General features: G+C 36.7%; 2 protein-coding genes across 4 annotated transcripts; one reads left to right on the top strand and one right to left on the bottom strand.

Annotated features, from left to right (window-relative positions):
* Positions 1-935: 935 nt before the first annotated feature.
* On the top strand, positions 936-5619 carry LOC140772465 (spermidine synthase 1). The gene is made up of 9 exons (XM_073114551.1): positions 936-1218; positions 1607-1683; positions 1800-1922; positions 2154-2258; positions 3623-3695; positions 4657-4728; positions 4805-5000; positions 5099-5228; positions 5315-5619. Exons 1-9 carry the CDS (start codon positions 1071-1073, stop codon positions 5378-5380), a joined length of 990 nt encoding a protein of 329 aa, XP_072970652.1. The 5' UTR covers positions 936-1070; the 3' UTR covers positions 5381-5619.
* A 405-nt stretch (positions 5620-6024) lies between these two features.
* LOC140772190 (serine/arginine-rich splicing factor RSZ21-like) lies at positions 6025-15373 on the bottom strand. Of its 3 annotated transcripts, none has more exons than XM_073114122.1 (8): positions 15214-15373; positions 14518-14630; positions 12033-12121; positions 8238-8481; positions 7036-7158; positions 6728-6781; positions 6525-6626; positions 6025-6437 (listed from the first exon to the last, which is right to left on the bottom strand). In XM_073114122.1, exons 2-8 carry the CDS (start codon positions 14604-14606, stop codon positions 6386-6388), a joined length of 753 nt encoding a protein of 250 aa, XP_072970223.1. In that variant the 5' UTR covers positions 14607-14630; positions 15214-15373; the 3' UTR covers positions 6025-6385. The 3 variants fall into 3 exon arrangements, with proteins under 3 accessions (XP_072970223.1, XP_072970224.1, XP_072970225.1); XM_073114123.1 differs by having other exon boundaries at positions 6525-6623; XM_073114124.1 differs by having other exon boundaries at positions 7036-7152.
* Between the last annotated feature and the right edge of the window lie 20 nt (positions 15374-15393).

Here is a 15393-nt window from a genome sequence, read left to right as displayed (position 1 = left end):
CGACTCAATAAAGTTCAAGCTCGGCTCAACAGCTCGTAAGCAATTCACAGGATACAACTTGACCCCTTGCTAAGGTGAACTCCTCCCTACTATTGGCAGCGTGAAATCCTTTCAAGAAGCTTCTCACTCGACTAGCTTTCGATTACACAGTGACTATGAGAAATACAACTTAGCTTCACACACTTTTGCCACCTCCCTAGCACTGACGGTAACTGCACCATCAATGAAGCTCGAAGATTCAAGCCAAATGCCGTTGTCTAGAACCTTGACGATGACGTCATGCAATGCGAACTCGATGGCCTAGATCGAGACAGAGGTGAGCTAGAGGCCGATGGGAGTTTAGAGATGCCTTATCATAGGAGGTAAGAAAGGAAGGAGAGATCTCACTAATAAAGCAACCGTCGAGCGTGAGGATGGCAACAGACGTCCCGCCCGTTAGTGAGGGTTTTATCGTTGAGGTGGACGAAGAGGACGGAGGTGAGGACGAGATGGTGATACTTGAGAGGGTTTGGGGATGGGTATTAGAAAGGCTAGGGTTTACATACCATCCGATGGATCTAAAATTAAATAATTTTAAATTATATATATAAGCATGCGTGATTGGTGAGTCAATGGTTCAACTTGAGTTCTAAACGAGCGGAGCCTGCGATCCTCACGAGCCCATGTGGACTAAAAGTCTAGAAATTATTAATTTTTGGTGTGCAGACTAATATTGGTTAAAAACTCTCAAAAAAGATTTGGCCCCAGAATGATTGATGCAATGAAACTTGTTCCCAAGAACAGCAAAAAAGACTAATTAGAGGTCAATCATTTGACTGACTACACATGCACTGTATCAATCAATTTGGAATCACACAAAGGGAAAAGGTTGCATAGGGCCCCAAAACCCTAATTCAGAGGTCTATATTAATCCCACACACAGATCTTATACAATCCACCTCGAGATAGTATATAGAGCAATATGCCACAAAACCCTTCCATTTGAAGAGATAGAGGCATAATATTTTATATATATATATATACATATAGGAGATAGGAAGAGTGTGTGTGAAGCGGAGTCTAGGTTCGAAATGGATGCAGAGGAGGCGGCGACGAAGAGGGCGAGGGCAAGCGAGGACGGCGGCGAGGGAGTCAACGGAAGCGAAGGCACCGCCGCAGCGGATGGCATCTCCGCCGTCATACCAGGGTGGTTCTCCGAGATCAGCCCCATGTGGCCAGGTGGGTTACTTGTTTTGCCCTTCGGAGGCGATTTTGGCTCAAGTTTTGATCTTTTTTTTTTTCAAACCTTTAATTTGTTGTACCGATTTGTTTCTATGTCTTGATGTATGGTTGGCCTTGTTCTTGTTGGTTTTCTATGACTGTGTGTAACTTATTCATATTGTCCTGCTCAAAGATTAGTTCTTTCTGTATTCATGTCAGTGGGTTTAGGTTTTCCAATCAAATAATTATGTTATGGGTATTAACATATTTATTTCCTATTGTATTACATATTAAAATTTTAAATTGGTTAGTTGTTCAGGAGTTTTCTAATTCTCTTGTGACAATCATTTGGTTGTTGGATTTTGTTGAAATAATTAGTTTCTAAGAACTTTGGTATTAACTGCAGGGGAGGCTCACTCCTTGAAGGTAGAAAAGATATTGTTTCAAGGGAAATCAGATTACCAGAATGTAATGGTTTTTCAGGTATTTCGTGATCTCCTCGAGACATCATAGAGTGACAATTCTTGCCCTGAGTTGGAACTTGTCTTATTTTCTGTATGTATAGCCAATTTGATATGTCTACGTTATTGTGCTTTCAGTCGTCTACTTATGGCAAAGTTCTTGTCCTGGATGGAGTTATTCAGCTGACAGAGAGGGATGAGTGTGCTTACCAAGAAATGATTACTCACCTTCCACTTTGCTCTATCCCAAACCCCAAAAAGGTAGCTTTGTGGTATTTACCTTTACGCTGCATCTTGTAATCACATGTATTTGCAACTAAGAAGCTGATCAATGTTCATCAGCCATGGGAAATGAAGCCATTTTTATTACGGTTTTCACTTATAAATCATTGTCAACACTTCAATAATGTAATATTGGCACGCAATTCATGGAAAATGTACATTTTTTTAATATTAAAATGTGTATTAGTTGACTTGAATGAGACATTACAGGTTCTGGTGATTGGAGGCGGTGATGGCGGTGTTTTGCGTGAAGTATCTCGTCATTCTTCTGTGGAACAGATAGACATTTGTGAGATTGATAAAATGGTTGTTGATGTGAGTACAATGAATCCCAAACCTTTTGATTCCCTTTTCTTTTCTTTTCTTCTTGTACTGTATGATTCCTTTAACCATTTTGATTTATCATGATTTTTATCTGTCCTCATTCTGATAGCTTTGTTAATTTCTGTTGCTTTGTTTGACAACACTGCAATGTTTTTGCTAATTATTGCCATGCCTACTCTTTTTAAGTATATCAAGTCATCAAGAGTCAATTTTATTGCCTTTTTCTAGTACTATAATAGTATTCTTTGATATCTATTCTGCATATTACTTTACCAGAGGTTCTGGTCATTAGACAGTCCCACCAGTCATACTAGTTGTTTATATTTGGTGTTTCTTATAGTTAATTATTTTGTGTTGGTCATATATTATTATATTGGTGTTTTCCATAGTTAATAATTTTATGTATAACCATTATAAATTGCTCTTGCATCCTAAAGTTATGAAAGTCTTAGAATGTGTACTCTTATGGCAATATCTTTGTTTATGTAGATATGTGCAGTTGCGCATACGCTTCCATTATTGGAACTAAAGCTTGATTCTTAGATTTGCTTTCCAACATTTAGAAGGGCACTTTGTCTCCCTATTTCCACTAAAAGCTAATTTCACATACCTAAAGGATCCTGTCTATTGAAGACCTCCATCTTATCCCTATTAAGAGAACCTTGAACCAAGTTTAGGGCAGGGTGGAACTCCTGTGCAGAGCACAAAACCCCTTTTCGCCTAAAAGGAACTTCCTATTGGAATTGTTCAAAGATAATATCATCAACATCATTTTGGTGTTATATGCAGGTCTTCACTAAAAGCCTGTGCAGAGCACAAAACCCCTTTTCGCCTAAAAGGAACTTCCTATTGGAATTGTTCAAAGATAATATCATCAACATCATTTTGGTGTTATATGCAGGTCTTCAAGAATTATGATGATATATATAAAGTCATTGGGATTTTTATTTTGCCTTGTCCCCATTATGGAAGATACCATAAAAACCATAATGATTATCTCATATGGAAGAATTAGCTTCAATGTGGAGGAAGAATTAAAAGGCACCAAATGGCAAATGTACAATTAATAGGCAAGGCCAAGTCCATATCTGACAAAAAATGGAATTAGGTCAGATCAAATATTATCAGGCCCATTTTTGCTGCTATTCACAGTACTGTACCTGTTGTAGGGGTTTCCTTCTGTAGTTAAATGTATCGTTTCTCCATTTTCATTTTTACAAAAATCAACAACTTGAACCATTCAGATTTCCTTTTTCTTTTCTCCTTCAAGCAACTGAAGAAGCTTGAACTTTTTGTAGCTAGTAGCTTTTATCTGCAAATCCTGCAGAAAATCCTGACTATCTTCTGTTCTTCAGGTTTCTAAGCAATACTTCCCTCACGTGGCAGTTGGATTTGAAGATCCTCGGGTGACACTACACATTGGTGATGGTAAGAAATTTCCATCAATCACAGCACTATTCATGCTTTCTGCTTAAGTTTGTGAAGATACTGAGCTTGGATAAGCTAGCAGAGGTCAAGGGCTGCTCCTCAAGCCAAGCATAGATCAGTTTATATGAGTTGGACTTATTATTTTCATGAACACGTCCCCTCCAAACTTCTCACATGGAAAAGTTTAATTTGAGGGCTTTTTTTCAGGAAAGAGTTTGAGGGCTCAAGAACTCTGAGAGCTGCATTTATCATTTGAACTAAAGCTCTCTTTACAGATCTCAATCGTTAAAGCTTAATAATTAATATTAATGTTGCAGCTGGTAGAGAAGGATTTTCAGCTGAGTACAAGTTTTTGTTGACAACAAGATATTTGATTACAAATCTGATAACTTGATTTCTATAATTTTCGAGTTGTACATATGATATCTTAAAGCATGGCTTTCAAGCTCGATCAACCAAACACAATAAGATGGAGTGCTGAATTGGTTGCAGTCTTCCATTCTTTTACTTGAAAACTCATTAGTTGCTTATTAATGGCTTTCTCATTTGGCAGTGTTGGAACTTGGAACTTATCATAACATAGGACGAGGTTTATAATGTTTACCTGATCCAGTATAATCCAAATTTTCATATGTGGGAAAAATTCTGAACAAAGACTGCAACTGCAACCATGACATTCATAATGCTCAAACTAAGTTTTTTAATGAATCCTAGAATCCTTGTGATTGAGAAACGTATATATATGTAAAGTATAATTATTTGATGACTGATAAATAAGCTTCTTCTTTTTTCTTGTTCAAGTAGGCTGCTGTTGATTCCATTGGCTGGATTGGCACATAAAATATAAATCAGTTTATACATGCCATGCAGCTACTTTGATATGTAGCTGTGGTTTTATGTTGTACCTGCTTTAATGATCTAGGGTAAGTCTTAATCTCTTTATTGCTTTGTTCAAATTTAGGAGTTGCCTTCCTGAAAGATACTCCAGAGGGTACTTATGACGCAGTTATTGTGGATTCATCTGACCCTATAGGTAAGCATTGCAGATTCCTTGCTTTCTTTATTGCTTTTTGTGGAGTCTTTCATAATTCATTTATCTGCTCGAGCAGGCCCTGCTCAAGAACTTTTTGAGAAGCCTTTCTTTGAATCGGTGGCTAGAGCTCTCCGTCCAGGAGGAGTCGTCTGCACCCAGGCAGAGAGCATTTGGCTACATATGCACATAATTGAAGACATTATTTCCGCCTGTCGCCAAACTTTTAAGGGCTCTGTTAGTTATGCTTGGACAACGGTGCCTACGTACCCTAGGTATGTTTTGCCATTTTCATCACAGTCCTAGCAACTTATTTTTCTTCTTCATAATCAGATAAATAAGGGGTTTCTTTGATGTTGATCTGTGATAACAGTGGAGTAATTGGTTTCATGCTTTGCTCTACCGAGGGACCACAAGTCGATTTTCATCATCCTGTCTTCACCATAGAAGAGAATGACTACTCCAACGAATCGAAAGGACCCCTTAAGTTTTACAACTCAGAGGTATCTTGCTCTCCGAAATGTTCTTCCTGTTCCTGCTTTGTCTTTCTAATGCTTTTACCTTAGCTGATCTAGTTGTTCTGTTACAGATCCATTCGGCTGCATTTTGTCTGCCGTCTTTTGCTAAGAGAGTTATCGATTCAAAGACCAACTAGGTTTTCGCACTGCTGACTATGCCTTATTTTGGGGCAAAGCCATCAAGAAGAGATTCACTATTGTACTGCAAAATATCAAGCAACTTATTATCTACCTCTGTTTTAGCATTTGAAAATTTAGTGTTGTCTGTCTCAATGAACTTGCGGGAGCAGGTGTTGATGATAAACTATGTAATCATGCCCTCTGAATAAATAACTTTAGTCAAAATTCAATGAAATCTTAAATATTTCAACTGTCAGTAATTTGCACTTTGCAGCACCAATATTTAGAATGGTATACCGAAACATCAAAGAGAAACCAAAGCCATTGTTTCGTCCTATATTTGCTGTACAGTACAAAGTAACAGAACCATATTATCTGTTAGCATGAGTCTCCTTTTTTTTTTTTTTTTTTTTTGAAGAAATATAAGTTTGAGAGAAGTAGGTGAATTGATATGGTATCAGAAGAATTTCTTAAGAAGCAAGCTTTCAGTCTCTTGTGATAATTTAGGAGCAACTTGCTTTCAATTATTCACTGGTTCTACTTCGGGGATTTTGTCATTTAATTATTTTTATTTACAATATTTAAAAAATTAAATTGCAAAAGCCCCATTCTACTTGAAGCTTCCAAGCAATTTAATTGTTCGCAATTGACTAATAAGTGATGAGAAATAGCACATACATAGCGAGATGTAAATATTAAAAAAGGCTTGTATTACCGCGTGACAGAGGATCCCTAATCCATGCCAGGCGTGTACTAGTTAGTGAAGCAGCGTCTCAAGAAAAGATCTCATAGATGAACTCCACAAACATCAATTAAAATTGTTCGATTGATCTAAAACATTCCTAGAGAAAGAAAGACCTTAAGATCGAAATTGACCCTATCCAAATGACAGCAATGCCGAAAATGCGCTCGAAGCTTATGGAAATGCACAGGCTTCAAGAGGCCTATTTCTTGAAGCTCAACATTTGAAACGTCATCACTATTGGGGCAAAGCTCCTTGTAAACTACAAAAACATTTGACATTAGGGTGATAGGGCCACAGTTGAAGAATGAAGCATCTTCTGGTTTTCCTGCCTGCAGGAAATCAGATCAAAATAATTTAGCCCGACTCAAGGATTGTTATTTCATCATATGTGAAGAATTGTGTTCGCTGGAATTTACCCATTTGCATGAGGAGAACCTTCTGCTTTGCGGGGTGGCGATCTACTATAACTCCGAGCCCGGCCAGGTGAATAGCTGTGCCCAATATCCCCAGCAGGACTGCTGAGGAAAAGATAACACAAGTAGATTGAGCATCAATTTAGAAAAAAAAAAGCGTGGAAGTAATTGCAATAATTATGAGCGAGAGGGCAATGGTGCAACACCCATTAGCAGCACTTGCAGAATGGCGGCGGGGTGGTGACCTACTGTAGCTCCGTCTGTAGTTTAAATCAAGGTCAGTAATTTTTCACAAAAGTGAGCATGAAAATTCATATATTATTATCTCTAGAAAAAAGAAATGACAGAAGTGAAAATTTAATAATGTCCCATTAAAAACCGATACCACTATGATTCAAGCCTGACTGCCCCTATATAATATGAGCCTCTTTAATTAACTAAGTTATATCCTATTGGCCACCTCAAGAAAATTTGACTCGAATACAAGGCAATTAACATTGAGCCACGAGCATACCCGTTACCGCGTGGTGAATCTTGACGGCGATATGGTGGTGGTGATTTACTGTAGCCTCTGCCACGACGAGGTGAGTAACTAGGACGACGAGGCGACCTTCCTTGTGGACTATAGCTCCTGCCACTAAAACGTGAATATTTAAATATGTAGGATCAAAGGAAAGCAAGAGAATATATAATTGTCCTTTTGTGACATCTAAATTCAGGAATTACAATAAATCCTTTCCTCATTAATGCTACAAGGCAAGAGTTTCGGAAGAGCAATCCTCAACTTAGGTTATCGGTGCTAGCTAACATGCCGAATCTGTGATAGTAAAAAGTAGATGAGGCCAATAAGCTCATTAGCACACCACCAATCCTAATAGAAATATATCTTTGTTGCTGGCACTAGATAGGTGATTTGCCTCGCATGCAATTAGCCTGGTCTGTAAAGCTCGTAGATTGTTGAGTGTCACATCTTGGATCTTCCTCAATGTGTCGTCTATTCATAGAATGCCAGAAGATCATCTGCTTCCAGAAGAAATTGAAGAACTTAGGAATCCAACAGTATCAATTTATTCCTTTCTCTCTGACAGGTGGTGAAAACTTCATCTGGGTTTGACTACTAAGAGGGCCAATCACAAAGATAAGTTGGTCATGTAGTAGAAGAAAGAAATTTAGTAAACTTAGACCACCCTATAATGAGCTTGACATACCACTGCATGCCGTGGAAAAGGAAGCTACTATGGAATGACTGCAAGGATTACTGCTGATTCACTACAAATTTAGTGACCGACTTTCTATTTCTCTTCGATTTTCCAACTTTAAATTTTATACCCCAATCAGACAGATCACCTCTATAAAAATCTTTTACGTACCTAAACAATAAATGGTATTACTAGATGAGACTCTTCATTGAAATGTAAGCTGGATCCCTTTCGTCTAGTTGTGCAACTACACTTTTAATGGCAGTACAGACCACCTCTATAAAAATAGATATATTATAGAGTATAGACCATAGAAAAGAAGAAAACATTGCAGATCACTGATATTTAAGTTCTAACATGGTGCATCTAATCTAACAAAATGCTATAACATCCAAAATTCACTATTCCTTTTCACAAAAATACTTCAGCAAAATTTATGTGAATTGACTGAGGGAGGAGCCAAAATATATAAAGCAGATAATAATCCAAAACAGTATAATATCAAGAACTACAGTACCTGCGCCCATAGCTAGGGCTCCTACGGTATCGAGGAGGAGTACGGCTTCTACGCCTTCCACTCCCCAGTCCCCCAGGGCCAATGCGCAAGCGACACTCACGAGCAAAGTGACCAGGTTCACCACACTCATAGCAGTTTGTGTCACCGCCACCGCCACCGCCTCCACCACCACGCCCACGCCCACCACGACTACCACCAACACTTTTAGAATTGTGAGAAAGCTCAACACGCCAACCATGTTTCCCTTACATTGAAAGAAGAGAATAGCTACATTAGCTACTTACAAGATACTAAGATACAACAGGCCTTGCAATTTACATATCTTGAACACAATCCACTTAAGATAATCTGGATTAAATCTTGGTATCCTACCACGTAACATTGTGTTTCATCATTAGAAAGTGAAGGTACAGTTGATTTCTTGCTTCCTTTGACTTATCTGGGTACAATCAAACTGTTGGCTTCCAAGAATTCTATTATGGTAATGGAGAAGCATCCTCATAGGCATAAGGAGAATCAAGCATGGCGATCAACAACACACACTAGTGATGTTACTGTGATTTACCTCAAATTTGTTTGCGATTCCAACAAGACAGGCAACAACCACAACAACAATAACTAAGCATTTACTCCCAACAACTTGGAGTAAGTAATACAGATACTTCTGTAGTCAGCTCTATTAAGTGAGGAAGGATTCTATGTGGATGGACCCATCGGATGCACTTGCACATCAATCACACATGTCTGAGGAACATGATCGCATGAGAAATGAGGTTCAAAGGGTCCTAGTGATAAGAATAGGCGCATTTGATGCATACAACCAATGAGGTGATGTGCATCGAACATGTACTTGAATAAACATGAATGGGATTTGCCTGCACCGAATTTGCACACCTATTTAGTATGAGGTTCTCAGTCAAATCAATAACTTGAATTATCTTATTAGGTAACCCTTAGTCAAATCAACAACTTGTATTATTTTATTAGCTAAACCTCAGTCAAATCGATAAATTGGATTAGTTTATTAGCTAAATCTCAGTCAAATCAACACCTTGTATTATTTTATTAGCTATTGTGTCATCAACTTTTTATTCCTTTTCTTAAGGTACTTCCACTTGAGCAAAATCACTCTTCAAAGATCCATTACATGGTTTTTGTTTAACATCTCCATACCAACACAATACTCAGCAGGACAAAATAAAGAACTTAGAAAGAAACAAACCTAAAGAGTTCAATTATTTGTGAGATGCAACTGTAACATCCTTTTAAAATAAAAAAAAAAGTTGTGTGACTCCAGATAGCTGACCAAAACACAAGAAAAAAACAGTAACTAAGATCTTTCTACTATCATAGAGGTTGCTTCTTTTTTTCTTTCTCCTTTTGGAGAGAGAATCAGTGCCTGCTTCAATAACCTTCTTGATAGTCACATATAAATCTTAATATGAGTCCACATCAGTACACTCCAACCAATTGTAGGAAAGTTCATGAAATGCTTCTTTCAACAGAAACCTCAGAAACAGTATCATACATATAAAGGAATAAATAGACAACTTCAGAATGGAAGGACATAAATCTGTCATAGAGAACCACATGGATAGTCTCAAACTCTCAATTATTTGGGAAAGGGTGTAGCACAATTGTTATTGTCAAAAGTCAAAAGCCATTATTATACTGAAATTTCAGTTTATAACAACTTATTAGGATTCGAAAAGAAATTCCAATGCAGCATAAAGTTTAGAATATTTTTCTTTGTCTATCTACTTTGTGGTTTGCAACGCAAAGTAAACCAAGTGTTTCACTACGTGAAATTAGTACCATTTCTATAAGCAAAAGGATATAGTCCAAAGTGGACTTCTTCTCAATCTCGTGATTTTTGCAGCACCGACAAAGGCAGCATTTCCTTAGGAAAAGCATCTCATGAGCAAAACATCCCCAATGCTGTACATTAGAAGAAAAGAGGACTAGACAACAATTCAGTTACTCGTCTTTCTACTCGAGCATCTTCCATGCCCAACATCAAAATGTTATAATGTAGGACAAATATAACTTTGATATCTAACTTATGTATGATGGATGTAGAAGATCAAGACCAGTAAAGAAAGGATTGGAACTACAGATAGAGATCAAGAACCATTGAAAAAACAAAACAAAAAATCAAGGATTACCAGAGGCAGTTCGGCAAATAGGACAATGTACCGCAAATCAAAATTCAAAAAGCCCATCAGGATACACAAAGCAAGAATAGGTTTTAGTGTTAAAACAACGGGGCTTAGCCCTCTCGATTTGTCTATTCTCACACGAAGATCTGACATGTTCATGGAATCACACCATGAAGAAAATTCAAATGACGGAGGTGATAAGGTTTACAAAAGTTAAAATTAGATTGTTACCTCACCAACCAATGTAAAAGCTTAAGCTAGTAGAGAAGAGTAGTTTTGTTGTTTTATACTCTAACAAATCATGAGATTTACTAGTTTCAACAGCCATATGATCACTGGCATTGTTTCACCTTGCTATTACAAGATTAATAGAAGTACATCTCTGAGATCATATTGAATTAATGAATTTCTATTATTCATTCCAAATGATGTCCTTCATTCTTCCCTTTAACCTTCTCCAAACTGGTCATACGGAATCTTGCATTACAAGAGGAAGGAAGAAGAGACTTCAAGGTTCAAAATGGTGTTCTAAGCCACCAATTGTTGATTCCACTTCTATCCTAAAGCTAGCTCATATTGACTAGGATATACAACTAGTCCAAATGTTATAAGGCTTCATTTGGCAAAGTGGGACAAGGGGGTTTATTCGGGATAAACCCCCCTTTATCTCAAAAATTAGTGCCAAACGGGTGTTAAAAGTGTTGGGAAAGTAAATCAAATAGACGATGTTTCTTGGGGTTAATTATATCCTAGGTCTTGGTTGGGATAAAAAAAAATGGGTTAACCCTCTTTTATCCGAAAGGAAAATTAACCAATTTGCCTTGACCAATCTTTATCCCTATTTAGATTCAGATGCTCACACTCTTAGTAACATATTAAAATATATTTGTACTAAAAATATTTTGATATGGAATGTTACTTTGTGATGCTATTTGTCATGGTGTTTATATGTAGTATAAATTATGATGAATTAAGTTAAATTTATTTTTGGCCATGAATTCTGAAATTAATCATGAGAAGATAATATATAGTTGTAAAATAAATTATAATTTATATTTAATTTTGAACCTATTTTCTTTTCTCAAAAAAAAAGGAAAAAAAATATATCTATTTACATTAAACTAGGAAAAAGGGCAATAAAGTCAATTTGATCATTTGTATCTCCTATCTCAACTATCACACCAAACACTAATTTTATCCCATATTTTCTCCAACCAAACACCCAAAAAGAAATTGGCATAAAAACTGCCTTTATATCGAGATAAGCCCTCATTTTATCGCGCTCTCAATTTTTCTTTATTTCATTGCCAACAAACAGGCCCTAAGTCTCCAATTTTGACTTAACCTTCCAAAAACCTTGGTGCAACAAGACAGTGAATCTAAGAATTACAGAAATTCTAGACTACTTTACTTAGTAAGCTTATGACAAGTGGCAAGTAGAAGTTAGCTAATCAATTCTTCTCTAACAAAAACACGTAACTTTCCCTAGTTTTAAGCTTGAATCCATCTACACTTCTTTACATATATAACAGACATAACAAACTAATCCAAATAAATACATTGAAATTTACATCTAGAGACGAATAAAGCAGATAGTTAAATTCTATTATCACATTAAACAGTCAAATCTATGTACCATCTAATGCACGGATGGCATCTGAGGCATCTCTGCGGTCATCAAATTCAATAAATGCATAACCAGGCGGTCTTCGAGCAACCCAAACACTGTATCATGTTAAAATAAAGGAAAATCAAGATCAATATCTGCAACACAATTTGGATCAAATGACTAAATAATAATTAATTACGGACAACAGACAATGTGCTAACATCAAAGCTGTGCTCAACATGAGAACTGAATCTTTCAACTTCTCATAGTAGTATGCCCATATTACATGTCATGAATAAATATATAACCTATATCAACTAATTAAGCCTACATCTCATTCCACTGGAAGTAATACATGATACTCAAAGTTGCACGCATGTCAAGCTTCACTTGTATGTGACATTTGATCCTGAATGAATAACAACTGGATTCATTTTTTCCATTTAGTCTTTTGAAGAGTAAAAGGAGTGAGTTAAATGAAGGGGCAGCCCCTTTTCCAACTACTATTCAAGAAAATAGGAATAACATCCTCTGGTGCAGCAAAATACACAACTTCCCGTGTGGTTCATTCCATGCTACATCCACAATAATTACACATGATAATACTTATAAATCTGGATAATTTATTTAATATAATATTTGACAGATTAATATTAAATACATAACCCAGTTTCTACAACTAGAACATTTGGTTTCCGCCACAGACGATCCAAAACGGGGGTTGAAATCTTGTTTTCAGTGAAAACCACTCAAGGAATGATAGTTTTAGAGTACTGCCACAAGTCAGAGAAACTTAGCTTATGAGCCCACTTTTTTCACATATCAATAGTTCTGGCTATTCCATAATTTCCATTATACTTTTTGATCTCTCTTACAAACAAGGACACAAAATCACCTATATTATTTAAAAAAAAGAACATCATATTATTATCTGATTATCATGAAACTTGTGTTTATGAGCTTCTCCCAGGTTTTTTATTTTTTCAATGTTTTAGAATTCTAGATACTTCTCAACTGAAATTTAAAACTTTAAAAAAACTGAACCTGTTATTTTAGGCCTTATCAACAACATAGAGAACGAGATTCACAGGAACAAAGGATTGACATTGCAGCTTTTGTTTCAGTTACGGTCACAAAAACTCAGATAATGTTTCATATTTGCAGCTGGATTCAACCATTCAGCTCCAGCTTAGAATGTTCCACTTCGCTCCCTTTTTAGGGTATGAAAATTTTTAAGAAAAATCAGAAAATATAAAAGACAAAAAGCAAAAGGTTTTACAAATATAGAAATTTGGGAAAGCAGATGTTACTCAATAAAGTCACTGCATACCACAGAGAACTTGGGGGGTTGGTCATGCAAGTACTTTTGCAACGATAACAGAAGCCATTGCAGATGGGACGATATTGTTATAGCTGCAACAATTTTAAAGGGCAAGGAGATAGAAGGAGAAAACCAAAAGTAAAGAATTGCAGCAAATGTACACATCTGGTCAGAGATTACAATTGGTAAGAGAGCAGATCTATGGGTTTTGCTCTTTTGAGGAATGTAGAGAGACGATGATAGCTAAACAATAACACTTAGTTTCTTGAGCTGGATTTGGACGGAAATCTAGTGGAAAAATGAATTTAGATGTCTGGCCCATAATTTAAAAGCAGACCAGAAATTACAAACATAGTTGGTATAAAATGGAATATGGTCGTCTAAGCACAGACTAACTTGAAATCACATATATAGTTTGCTTCCAATGCACTGCAATATATCCTATGGAGGGTGTTTGTCAGCCCTAGACTACCCAACTGATAACAGCTCCAGGCTGACATCTTATATATCTATTCTCATGCAAGTCGATGACAGAGAACAGGCTACAGAAGTCATATTTCTTACAGTCCTCACAACATAGAACTGCGCCCTTAACAACAACAAAACGGCCACAGAAGTAGCTTGTGCATCCATCTAGCAGGCAACACAAAGAAAAACAACCTAAGATGTTTAATAAATCAACATTTTGATCATCTTGGTACCTAGATGCAATTCTAGGTATAGAGGACTGAAATCTTTTATGGAGCTTACATGCTTAAAATTCAGAACACTCCATGTACGTGAAAATTATAATATGGGCAAAGTACAAAAAAATTAATGTTTAACCAACAGGCACTAATTACAATACCATTTAATTCTAAAAAAGGCCAGACAAGAGATAATTAAACATCCTATGTCAAACTGTAATAGATCAAGCACAAATCCTAGTCTACTCTGTAATGATTAAACAGATGCTTGTAATATATGAACTTTCTTTGTTATTTGATTGATAAAGCCCACCTTTTTGAACAAATTGCATTAAATTGTTTCACTATATTCTGAAAAGGCATTTTGTTAGCTAGTAGAATAGAACATTGTAGGAAACAATAAATTTTAAAAAAGAAATTAAAAATATTTGCAGATGACATTGAGAAACTTGCAATTTCTCACACGATTCTGAAAACACTAAAGTATATGAATGTACAAGATTACCTTCTAATAACCCCATAATCTCGAAATTCATCTTCTAGCTCCCTTTCAGAGACTCTTGCATCCAAATTCCCAACATAAACTTTGGCCATTGCCTTGTAATATGTTACAGCAACCTAAACATAAAGATGAAAATTTGATCTTATTAAAGCAGAAGTGCACCAGTAATTTCAGTTAGTACCAAGCATGAAGCAGATAATTTACTGGTTGTCTCAAACTGGTTATTCTCTAAAACGCATCTAGCCAATAATATTTTTTAGTATTTTTAACACTTCTTTTTTGGCACGGGAAGTCAGCAAAGTATCTGTAACCAAAACGCGAATTTAGTGAAACAAATAAATATTTAATTTCGTTACTAAAACTGAGTACAGTCATGCCATAGTCTAATAGTAGTACATGGTAAAGAAATAATTTAAAGTGCTAAAAGAAGTAGTCAAAATCTTAGGACACCCTAGGTTAGCACTGACCGGAAACAGAAATAAGATGGACAACCTAGTTAAACTTCACAATCTTAACTAGTTAAGCTAAACAAAGGTCATCTCCCTCTCTCTTCCTCTCTCTTTCCATCTCTATCTTTGATTCTTAGCTACTACAGCAGCTCCCCACGTCTCGGGCAGCCGCTTCACCAATGGCAGGGAGAGGGAGAGATGGACAGAGATAGAGAAAGGGAAAATGTAACCAAAGAAAAGAAAGACTCACGAGTTCTCGTTGCCGGAATCCCCTCGCCGGAGGTCGCCACTGCCGGATCGGAGAGAGAGAGAGAGCGCGCGTCAGAGGGGAGAGGGGGGAAGAGAGATTTAGGGTTTGGGAGGGAGAGGAGGAAATCGCATCGAACTTCAATTATGTACCGTGGGTTTCGGGCCCGAGTCGGATCTCGTC

Source organism: Typha angustifolia, chromosome 12, assembly GCF_048772165.1.
Source record: "Typha angustifolia cultivar Huaian chromosome 12, ASM4877216v1, whole genome shotgun sequence".
Lineage (NCBI taxonomy): Eukaryota > Viridiplantae > Streptophyta > Magnoliopsida > Poales > Typhaceae > Typha > Typha angustifolia.
This window is presented reverse-complemented; position numbering and strand designations above follow the sequence as displayed.

What these genes read in the sequence shown, in the direction of transcription:
- LOC140772465 (XM_073114551.1), top strand. Translation starts at nt 1,071, where the DNA reads ATGGATGCAGAGGAGGCGGCGACGAAGAGGGCGAGGGCAAGCGAGGAC. An exon ending in GACACTACACATTGGTGATG is followed by an intron (nt 3,696 to 4,656) that starts GTAAGAAATTTC and finishes GTTCAAATTTAG; the next exon opens with GAGTTGCCTTCCTGAAAGAT. An exon ending in GGATTCATCTGACCCTATAG is followed by an intron (nt 4,729 to 4,804) that starts GTAAGCATTGCA and finishes CTGCTCGAGCAG; the next exon opens with GCCCTGCTCAAGAACTTTTT.
- LOC140772190 (XM_073114122.1), bottom strand. Translation starts at nt 14,606, where the DNA reads ATGGCCAAAGTTTATGTTGGGAATTTGGATGCAAGAGTCTCTGAAAGG. An exon ending in GATTCACCACGCGGTAACGG is followed by an intron (nt 6,782 to 7,035) that starts GTATGCTCGTGG and finishes TTTAAACTACAG; the next exon opens with ACGGAGCTACAGTAGGTCAC. An exon ending in GGTTCTCCTCATGCAAATGG is followed by an intron (nt 6,438 to 6,524) that starts GTAAATTCCAGC and finishes GATTTCCTGCAG; the next exon opens with GCAGGAAAACCAGAAGATGC.